Source organism: Ylistrum balloti, unplaced genomic scaffold (genome assembly GCF_031769215.1).
Source record: "Ylistrum balloti isolate Yb309-2 unplaced genomic scaffold, AGI_CSIRO_Ybal_v1 Utg370342, whole genome shotgun sequence".
In the NCBI taxonomy this organism is placed as follows: domain Eukaryota; kingdom Metazoa; phylum Mollusca; class Bivalvia; order Pectinida; family Pectinidae; genus Ylistrum; species Ylistrum balloti.
Genome location: NW_026782246.1, coordinates 236,410 through 247,363, shown reverse-complemented (window position 1 = coordinate 247,363; position 10,954 = coordinate 236,410). Strand labels below are relative to the sequence as shown.

General features: G+C 34.4%; 2 protein-coding genes across 2 annotated transcripts; one reads left to right on the top strand and one right to left on the bottom strand.

Moving 5' to 3' along the window:
* Window positions 1-3,938: 3,938 nt before the first annotated feature.
* LOC132553639 (complement C1q tumor necrosis factor-related protein 5-like) lies at window positions 3,939-5,263 on the bottom strand. Its single transcript, XM_060217898.1, has 2 exons — window positions 5,167-5,263; window positions 3,939-4,333 (listed from the first exon to the last, which is right to left on the bottom strand). Exons 1-2 carry the CDS (start codon window positions 5,261-5,263, stop codon window positions 3,939-3,941), a joined length of 492 nt encoding a protein of 163 aa, XP_060073881.1.
* An 898-nt stretch (window positions 5,264-6,161) lies between these two features.
* LOC132553629 (hibernation-associated plasma protein HP-27-like) lies at window positions 6,162-7,845 on the top strand. Its single transcript, XM_060217886.1, has 2 exons — window positions 6,162-6,219; window positions 7,448-7,845. Exons 1-2 carry the CDS (start codon window positions 6,162-6,164, stop codon window positions 7,843-7,845), a joined length of 456 nt encoding a protein of 151 aa, XP_060073869.1.
* The last annotated feature ends 3,109 nt before the right edge of the window (window positions 7,846-10,954 follow it).

The window sequence follows — 10,954 nt, the reverse complement described above, 5'->3', positions numbered from 1 at the left end:
TAAATATGGTTGCATTTCAAAAATGAATTGATTTAATAGTTTTTAAAATGGTTCTATTGTCAGGTCTGTTGTTGGAGCCCCACATGTGACGTTGTAGTATCACAATAATATGTCAGTTAAGTGTATTACATCAAAACATCCCATTTCCTATTGCAACCTAAAATAATTTTTCATCAAACTGCCATAAAATCACAAGGTTCTAGATGTATATGCGGGCAGTTGCTGGGTTCTGGCCGCAGGTTGTTTTTTTTTGCCGGGAACTCCGGCTTTCCTCCCCCACCCAAACCTGGAAAATCCTTAAATGACTCTAGCTATTAATAGAACATAAAGCAATGTTAAAAAACATAATATCATCAATATTAGACCATTGTGACTTACTATAATTTCAATACCTTCAGCAAGTCATCAGTAGCATACTTCCTAGTGGTTTTGTTAGGACTCATTCTTTCTACAAACATATTTCTTTTGTTATTGTTACTTTTCTGATCTGTAGGTACGTGTAACTTGTGAAGCATATAGATGATACAAATTCATTATATTACAGCATCAGACTGTCGGTTTACGTTTATCAATTAATTAGTATATCAGTCATATCAAGTCATGACCAACATTTCTTTATTCATGATTACTGCTTCATGTCTGACAATATTTAAACACAAGAATCACTCAAGTGACTGATACTGCCATGTGAATTAAGCTTAGCAATGATAGAGTTTTGGCCCTTTGTTCATGTTTGGTACTGAAATTTAACAGGTAGTGGAAAACTAAGAATTGCTTACAAATATACAGCTGTGTTACAGATTAATTTTCTTATTTGTTAAAACAACATGAAAGCAGTATATTATATTAAAAGGAAATTATGAACTTAGGACAATAGACAGACATGATATAAATTTACAATAAACGTACCCCTAATCTGCTTATAACACAAATATATGGGGTTTTTTTGGTTAGAAATTTGTGCATAGCCCCTGTGATCAAAAGGAAGTACAGTATATATATATATATGTAGATAATTACCACGGACTGCTAGGAGTGAAGTCCATTTCTTTAACATAGATAACAAAATATGCACGAAAATCCTTCCATAGATATGTCCGAAGATAATTTCATCATTTTTTGTCTCTTATGACTTTAGGACTGGGTTCGAATCTCTTCTTGTGACTCCAGACATGTTTTCAGCATGCAATATACTTTAGCTTGCTGAACAGCAGTGTAGTTATTGTTTACAGAAAAATTTCTAAATGATCTTTGATACAAGAAGTATACAGATGTTTGTAGATAAACTCATTTCATGGCAATAATAGCATTGAAATATAATGTATATATTGTGTTCTAGTTTGTAGGAAAAACTACAAATTTTGATTTTTGTTAAAAATTTGTATGAACTAGAATTAGCATTTGCCGGGGGGAAGGGAAGTAATTCAATGTGCATTTGCATGTATTATAATAGAAACTCTCTACACAGCCTTATGCTGTTAGACAATATTCACTTTCCACATTTTTGCTGTGTCTAATTTATTATTGTTAATACCATGGATTATAGGGTACATGATTTCTGAGGATGAAATTTGTTATTTTCTATCAACATGTAAGATATACATTCATTTTAATTGTCAGTGATATATTTTTTCTCTGAAATAAAGATATGTTTTTCCAAAACCATCAAAGTATATTTTTTTTATTGTTTTGACATATTCTACAGTGTGACATCTATCAAACCAGAGGTTTACATAAGTAATTGTACATTATATGTCTGTAGAGAATTTACTCACGATTAGTACATTCACAACATATCCTGCATGTTCATGAGAGATTGAAAGAAGAGAAAAGAAGATGTATTATGAAACACTATCCTCCCGGTTGCAACAAATTTCTGAAGTGTGACATTAAAACTGTTTTTTTTTTTTTTACTTTCAAATGTAGGTCAAAGGTCAAAGTGTCAAAGGTCACGGTCAAGGTCATATGGTCAAAAGTGGTACCACCAGAAAGGTCTTGTCACAAGGAACACACATGCCAAATATGAAAGCCATACCTCTTATGATGCAATGGTTATGACCAATGATATAAATTGTTCATATGTAGGTCAGATGTTCAGGTCAATGTCACGAAGAACATACATGCCAAATATGAAAGCCCTATCTCTTACGGTACAGAAAAAGAGATAATACATTAGTATCAGCACTGGTTTTTCTTCTCTGGCACTGACTTGCAGTGTCATGTGAGGAAAGTTACCCTTAACATCCGCCTGATGGTGCAATGAAAGTAAAACTGTTCTACAGCCAATAACATTTGAATTATTAAAGATTTATTAGTGCAACTTCAACCTTATATGTATCACCCAGTGTTCTGTAAAGTGTCGTGTAATTAGGTCACTGCGATTTTAACATCAAGGTCAAAGGCCAAATAAGTGCCTAATTTGCACTGAAGACTTGTCCAACTTTTGAATGGTTATGAATTGATTCATTAGAATTAAACTGTACATGCATCACCCCAAAGTGCTGTGTAGTTAGGTTTGTGTTATAGCTAGTTCAAGATAAATGATCCAATATATTCATTTTTTTTTCTTGTTTTTTTCTTTGCCATCACTTTTGGATCAAAACTGATATATTCTGAAATTGTTAAAACTTGAAAGTCATCTTATTGCACGTCAGTGTTGTCAGGTCAGAGGTCAGAATAAAAAACCTAGAAAAATTTTACTGGTATTAGATTTGTTGTAGTGTTGTGAATCCAAGCTGATCAAACGCATTTGCCAAGACATGGTGATAAGTTACGGCCAATTTACTAAACTACTTCTCAATTTCGTTATTAAAGGTCAGTTTCTAAGACTTAAAACTGGTTCATATTTCATGACACGATGGAGCAATGTTGATCTAACTTGAGTGAATGATGCAAAATCAAACATCTAGGTCCAGGTAAAATCTTTATCACATAGCTGATAAATTAAGCTACGATATGATAGATAAAACATTCTTAGGAGTTTAAAGAGTAGTCACTATGAAATATCATAAATCAAGATTATGGGTTAAATTTCAAAATGATCTCTTTAGTGGTAAATATTTCTGATGAACAGGATCATATTTTTGTAAAAATATGTGGACATTTTGTTTTGTTCACAGAAGCATTGTTCTTGATCATTATATTGTATCTTAAAATCAATGGACTGAGTGGAAAGTGTGATCGAAATGAGATATATGCATATATGGAACATTTTAAGAAAAGTACAGGAATAAATAATAAGACCAGGTGTTCCAAAAGGTGGATACCAACGCTGATGATAGAAGTCATTATTATCGAAGGCTTTGAAAAAAAATGTCAAATAATTGAAGATTACAAAAGAGCGACACCCAACTTCGAATCTAGTACAACATACCGTTTTGCGACAACGAGATTAGTTTTAAGTCCATCGAAGGGTTAAACTAGTCTTCTTGTCTTATTCACAAGGTGTCGCACATTGAACCTTCACATTTGTTATGAAATGTTTAAAGGGTGCAGACAGCGATACTGAGCGTACCCCTGGAGTAATGAGGTGCTGGGAGCAATAATGATTACATCCTAGAATAGGATGTCAAAGAGAGAAAAAAAAAGCTTTTTTGTTCGGCAACAGCCAAACAAATAAGACATTGCCGCATGAAAAGATATTAGAATTGCTATTTAACGATAGTTATGCGGAATCTATCTACAAATACACATTTACATTTGGAGATCGTAGCTCTAAGCATAATGAGACTTTCATCTCATGTAAAAGGACATCTGTGTAAATCCTTCTTTGGAAAAAAAAGAAAGATGACACAAAATACACACAAAGATTTTATTTTATAAACATTTGAGAAAAAACTTAAAATTCGAAATAATCGTGATCTTGGCATCAAAAGGAATTGCTTTGTGAAGATATATAACCAGAGTCCCGATTAACCAGGTCCCGTCAGATTATACACTTAGTCGTATCGTTTGAGGAGAACACCAGTGAAAGTGGAGTCACGGTGGACCATTTGTCCACTGACATCCTCCACCCACACATGGTCACCCTCCTCTAGTCTTATCACGACAGAGGCCGAGCACGCGGAGTCTGCTAGCCAAGCGCTACAATATACGTTTACTGTATGAACGCCGTTTTTAACAATGTCCGTGTCCAATTTCTTGCCAGCATAAACGTTAAAAAGACTAGCACTGAACATGTACAGGCCGCTAAATGGCGCCAGGAACTTGCCAGTAGAGTTTTCATAGTAGCCTCCCTGGTTCGTAATGTGATTCTGGAATTGTATGGGATGTGACACTCCTGGATTCAGGTGGGCGTCTCCAGCCTTGACGGTGAAAGCAATACTGTCGGACACTGCGAAAGAGAAGAAAACAACGGATATTTGACGGTCGAGTAAAGGTTTTCTAAATATTGTTCTTACACTTATATGATTTATGGTTTATTGTTAAATTGTCGATCTACATTTTACACTGTGTTATAGTAAAATCAAAAAGTACCTCTGCAAGTAGTTTTTTTCTCCCTGATGATTAAATAGAACGTTTTTCCTAACCTAAATCTTTCGTTAAAGAAGCTGTAAATGTCGTTTTCGATAAAAAAAAAAGGTTTTAAAGAACGTAGAGAAGCATCACACAGTATAAGCTGTGACTAGATAGTGGATGTGTACTAGACGATACTGAATACCTAAAGACAATCCTTAACTTAAAGAATGGAGACATTCAGTATTAATCTTGTTTACAGTGTTGAAAAAATATATGTGATTTCAAGTCCGTAAAATGCTGTTATCATCAGTATTTACCTACGGTTTTGACATCTCATCGTTGTGTTTGGTAATTATATTCAAATGTTAAAGAGAAACAATAATGTAAAATGACATGTTCACAACATTTCTAATCACGGGTCTCCTTGTAATAGTTTTGGTTGACTACCTAATTGAAAGACATGCGGGAGGTCCGCACATGTTATATTGAGCAAATTGAGTAGAATGTTTGCCCAAGGACAAAAGCCTGATCGCGACTGTGCAAGACCTCAGCTTCCTGGGTAAAACGAATTGCTTCAAACAAGGATCGAGTTTTACACTTTAATTTTGCAATCACAGTACAATTGACGCAAAAATTTGAAATGACACACGTCATATGAAAATAAAACATGAATAATTATCAAAAACGGAAAACAGATTGGATTTTTACCTGAGAGCCTAACAGCAGGTAGCGCCGAGGCTTGGATGTTAGCAAGAGAGCCAAGCAAAAGGAAACTGACAGCAGTGAATACCTCCACGGCATGCATGGTTGTTTGGAGACGAAGTTGGAATATTGTGTCGATGGTTGAACGCTTCACAATAAATGATACCTTCCTTCACACCTTTGTCGGTCGGACATCAACCCTTTAGGATGTGATGAACCTTGGGTATACATCAGAAATACATATATTTATTAAGAGTAAATAGAGATTTCGATCTGGGGCAAGCTTTTCGATAACAACCTCTTCACAGTCTCTTACAAAGGCTCTGTAAGACTTAGATAAAGTACCCTGTAAATTTTCCGATGTATTCGTAATCCTTCAATCCATTGTATTTCATAATTTATGTATGCTGTGTTTCCCACTTTTTTAATATAAGTTCTATAAAAAGATCGTTCTGCCCTTGATGTGTCAACAGGGATGTCATCAATTCGATTTATTGATAACAATTTTTCATCCCAGCCCAACAACGCGTTGATTTATTCATCAATAACGACAAGTTATGTGAAAACCTTTGATAGAACGATGCCCTTTAATATCTCACTGAAACGTCTAAAGCATTAACCGAAATCGGAGTGACCGAATTCGGGGTAAAGCTGGTCAAAGTCTTGTTAGTGCAACGAATTGTGACGTCTACCAACACTGCATCCATTTAATTGACATATTAAAGTTATGGTTCCAACACAGAAAGTCTAGACCATTTCGATAATTTTTTTTAATAACAGACACTTTTGAGAAAAATATTCCAAAGAAGAGAACGACTCTTAAATCGTGACAACTAGACTGCGATAGCTTTCTGCAAAATTTTATCTTGATGGCCTCGTGGATTTCTTGATTTATGTGTTCCGGGTCTTGCTTGTGATTGTGTTTACAGGTAGAAGTTTTAATATGTAGGTCTTTCTGACCGTTTATAAAGCATATTTGGTAGGACAGCGGAGTTGGAAGCATGTCTCTGATAATATTGATTGCTGGGGTATTGGTCTCTTGTGCTTACGGACAGAGTGGTGAGTATAAGTGTGAATCAAAATGTTACAGAGGTCTGGGTGAAATAGTATACTTTAGTGGTATTTACTGGTAAATAATATTATATTTCAATATATACTTTTTTTCAAATTTACTTACTATCCTCACGCTTTTAACGGACTCTAGATGGATACTGATTTTAAGTGCGTGTCTGTTTGCTGTCCTTGTAAGTTGATTCAAAACCTGAACAATGATGAAACATTTCCTTAAGTTCTAACAATAATTACATTATCAAAGATGCCCGTGAACACAAATTAAATCCTTTGATTTCGACAATTTTCAATTGATATGTACATTTTACTGCAATACCGGTATTAGAAACGGAACGCTTGGTGAACGCCATTGTTGATTAACGTTTTAGGAAAACTGTGATGTCATTCAATTTCATTTGCTCTACATCCGGCGGAAGATAGATAAATGACTCCTGGCTTTTCACTAAGTTACATGTGGCTTCCCAATGCCTTACCGGTAGCTTTCCAAAAGGTTACGAAGAGTGTTAACTCCATAACCTGTATATTCCAGAGCGAACCTGTTTATTTTGTTGGTTTGGTTATACATGTAGAAACACTTGTCCTTTAATTAGTTTTGGTTTGTACTATTATTCCTGTATCATAAAGTCCTTTTAAAATGTTTCTTTTGTTTACGCGTAGGAGAAATTTACATGGATGAGCGCAACCCTATTGATTGTTATATTTTGAATACATCGTTAGTTGCTTTTTTATATAAAAAAAAATATGTCGAATGTTAAAAGAAAATTTATTTCATCCTCGATTCCAACCCAAAGACTTCTTGAGAAATGATTACACTGTGTTGATGCATTAAAAACATACATGGCTTGGCAATATAGTGTTTCGTACAGAAGAATATCCATTACCTGTTGGTGTAAAATGAGTCAGAAATAGACCAGACTACACAGAGTGCAATGTCGGAACATAGATTTTCGTTAATGAGACATATTTCATGTTTTTTCTTCTTGTTGGCAATTTTACTTCATGTCTGTACCGTATTTGGAAAATCCTCTTTGCAAGAGTATAGTATCACTATCTTATTACTTATGTGATAATAAGATGAACATCGCTTCAATATCATTTCTTTTTTTTTAAGTTTTCATATTCTAATCCAAAAGTTATTCCGGTGAAAGATCAAAGCTATTTTTGAATGCTATTTTATTAAGACTTTAACGAAATAAATATTGTCCTACTGTTTCAGTTGGCAACGATATTGCCTTCACTGTGAAAGCAACAAACAATGGCAATGTCGATCTAAGTCCCGGAGTCGGAGATGTCGTCAAATTCCGGACGGAGATCACCAACTATGGAAACGCATTTGATACAGCAACAGGCATTTTTACAGCACCCGTGGACGGCATGTACCTGTTCAGTGCCAGTATGTATAATGTCTTCGCGGGTCAAAAACTCGACACGGATATCCAGAAAAATGGCGTACCGGAAGTGAATATGTATTGCAGTGCCTCTATACAGTACAGCGCATGCTCCGCCACCGTGGTCCTCAGACTGGCAACAGGCGACAGGATTTGGATCAGTGACAACAGTGGGCAGATGGTGGATCATGACTCCAGCTTTATGGGAGTTCTGCTTAATAGCTAAGCTCTGTATCTAATCTTAATATTTTTAGGTTTTGCAACCTGATTTTATTTCTAAATGTATGAATCATTTTATTTCACATTATGTAGATCCGGACAGACGCTCAACGTGGACATAATTAAAAATCAAATGAACATTATCACAAAGATGAAAAAACTGTTACGGATGAAATAAACAACTTTTAAAAAAAAAAATCATATGTTTTCTTATACTGTGAACGCACTCCGTAATTTCAAGCTATGTTATGAGCAGTACCAAAACTTTAATTCAAGTTTAAAATATGCCACCTAATTCACAATAACATTGTATATAAAAATGCATATTTACGTTAACAAAATCAGACTCTATAAAGTTTAGTTTAAATGTAAATAAATGCTTAAACCCTTTTTGTCGATCAATATCATTCGAGTAGTTTTTTGCAGCAATATCTTTCAATACTATCAAGTGTGTGGAATACTATGTGTTATCTCCAATATGTATCAGAATCTCGATAGTGGGGACATAGTCTGCCCTCCTTACTTGTTGTTTGCGAAGCAGCATGTAAAAAGTGATGAAGACACTATATCGTCCAGAAGATCGCTTCTGTATGGTAACAGGAAACGCTCAACCTATATTGAATATCAACATCACATACAAAAATAACCGTTTAAAGGTCGCTATATTAGCCTATGTCGTACAATAGTTTGATAAAATATCTTATGCTTCGAAAAATTCACACACGAACTGATAATGATATCATGTTGTCATCTCTCTTATCACGTTTACAAACGGAACACAACCTGTCCTCCATATTGACACATTACTATTGATAGGGATGTGTTTGAAGTCCTAACTTAACATTAGATATATATATTTGTAACACTGAGCACATGGACTGATTACTTCAACTTGTTCAACCGCTTATCATCTGGTTTTATAAGTGATTGGAAATTTTCTGACTTTTGTCTTTCTTTTTTATTAATTCATCTTTTATATTAATGAATATAGACATTCAGAATGGAGATTTCGTTCACACAAAAGCTTTTTCATCTTGAAGCGCTTCTTAACGTTTTTCAATGTACTGCGTCAGTCTTTCCTTTTACAAAGACTCGGAAAACGAATTATAAAAATTGTCTAGAAAACTACTTTCATAAGCATTCAGAATCAATAATAACAATGTTATACCGACATCAATAGCAAAATAGATATTCTACCTCAGAAACAATGAAACGAATGCGAAACAAGACGTTTCAAAAGTCACAGAAACCAAAGAAAAATTAAAAAGGACCATATGTTCCAGGAAGATAAGCGTCTCCTGTTTGGTGAATGACATCAATGAGACGACACGAAATCTGGATTGATTCCGAAATGAATCCTTAGAGTACCATACTTCAGCAATATCAGATGAATGACTTGTTTTGATTTAATTCATAACTCTGAATGTCAAATAGCCTTGGTCTGGATTTATATCCTAATTCAGCCGAAATGTTTGAAACTGAAAAATTCGGCATCTGTTGTTTAGTTCTTCTGAGAGCTGTTATATCTAGCAAGCTGTATGATTAGCGTGATGATTTCAATTTCCTTATAGTGAATTTTCCATTCCTTGATAGCAACAGTCCTACTACCCAATCTATAGTGTTTGCATGTCACAATTGATTCGATATTCGCGAGCCGGTTCCCGATTAAACGATTTCCGTACAAGATATCGTCGACTGACAGACAAACTCATAACACTGGTTATCATAAAAAAAAGTGTTATGGTCGTCATTCATTGAGAAATATTCTTTGCGGAAATGAAAGTTACTTTATTTGCAAACGCCTGTTTGATTGAGTTAAACCTTTTGAGTTTCGAAAAATATTCACTGTATGAATATATTAATTTCTGTAAAGGCGAATGGAATCTGGAAAAGTTTCCAGAGCGTACATCCCACATGTTGTGAATGTGCTTCACAATTTTGAATGGATTGATATTTACAATTTCCCTTAACGTCAATGAAAATTCAAAGTGAAAAAATCTGCATTAAAGATGATCGAAAACTCGACTCCCCTGTAAACCATACATACTGTTAACATATTCGTTGTGTACAATATCCTGCCTGTAACAGGTGTTCTCTATGCTCTCAGCCTTTCGTTGACGCCATTATGTATCATTGCTCCTCTTGTGAGTACACCAGTGACCCTCAAACAAAATTACATCTTAATAAGAATATAATATGTTGGTTCTCTAAATTTGCACTCGATGAACTTTTTTCCCTTTTCCATGCTATTATTTGTTAACTTCCTTGTCATGTAAATATTTCTTTCTGGAAGAAAAAACGGATTTAAATATGATGATATCGATATTCGTACCGTATAACAGATAACAGTTATTTGTACAGTCTAATGAGAAAAAAAACCAACTACTATCGAAGTACAAATATACAGATGTGATATACCTTTATCATTTACACTACTAGATTTACAGACGTATGGACAAGTTAATAAACACATATATTTCTAATCGGTCATAAAGAGTATTACATAATATAGAATGACGCCATCTTATCACAATAAATTGCACTCGTGTATCTGAAGATAGCAAGGCTGGTTAAGTATATTAAATAATAACATGACACATCATGTCCTTTCAGATAAAAATACCTGTTCTCGGAAGAGAAAAATAATAATTTTTATCAAAGAGGAAGGTGTACAGCCCATCCATATGAACTGTGTCTAGCTGGCAACATCATGAGCAGCAGAGGAATTCACCTTGTGGTTACCGTCATACTAATCTTCTTTTCTGGAGCTAGTGCCTCGACAGGGTAATGATTCGTTTCTACTATATCTATAAAAAAAATGACGACGAAATGTATAGATTATTTCTGATTTAAGAAATATCAATTTGTAAGCTACATATAAAACGACAACATGTAGAGGAGGTTGAACACTTCTTGATTATAGAAGAAAGCAAATATTCTATATTTATCACATAGTCAATGATTTTCATGGGGAATTTATTTTCGTGGAATTGATGAATACGAATGTATATGTCCATTAAGCGATAAATTGAAAAAACCATGACATGGATAAAGGTACTAGTAGATTTGGTGAGCAAGATTTATCCACGAAAACACGTGCCAAATATAATGCAAGT

Bases quoted from the DNA above. Each gene is read 5' to 3' on its own strand.
- LOC132553639 (XM_060217898.1), bottom strand. From the start codon at position 5,263: ATGCATGCCGTGGAGGTATTCACTGCTGTCAGTTTCCTTTTGCTTGGC. The intron at 4,334-5,166 runs GTAAAAATCCAA...TCTCTTTCGCAG, and splicing joins ACCTGCTGTTAGGCTCTCAG to TGTCCGACAGTATTGCTTTC.
- LOC132553629 (XM_060217886.1), top strand. From the start codon at position 6,162: ATGTCTCTGATAATATTGATTGCTGGGGTATTGGTCTCTTGTGCTTAC. The intron at 6,220-7,447 runs GTGAGTATAAGT...CTACTGTTTCAG, and splicing joins TTGTGCTTACGGACAGAGTG to TTGGCAACGATATTGCCTTC.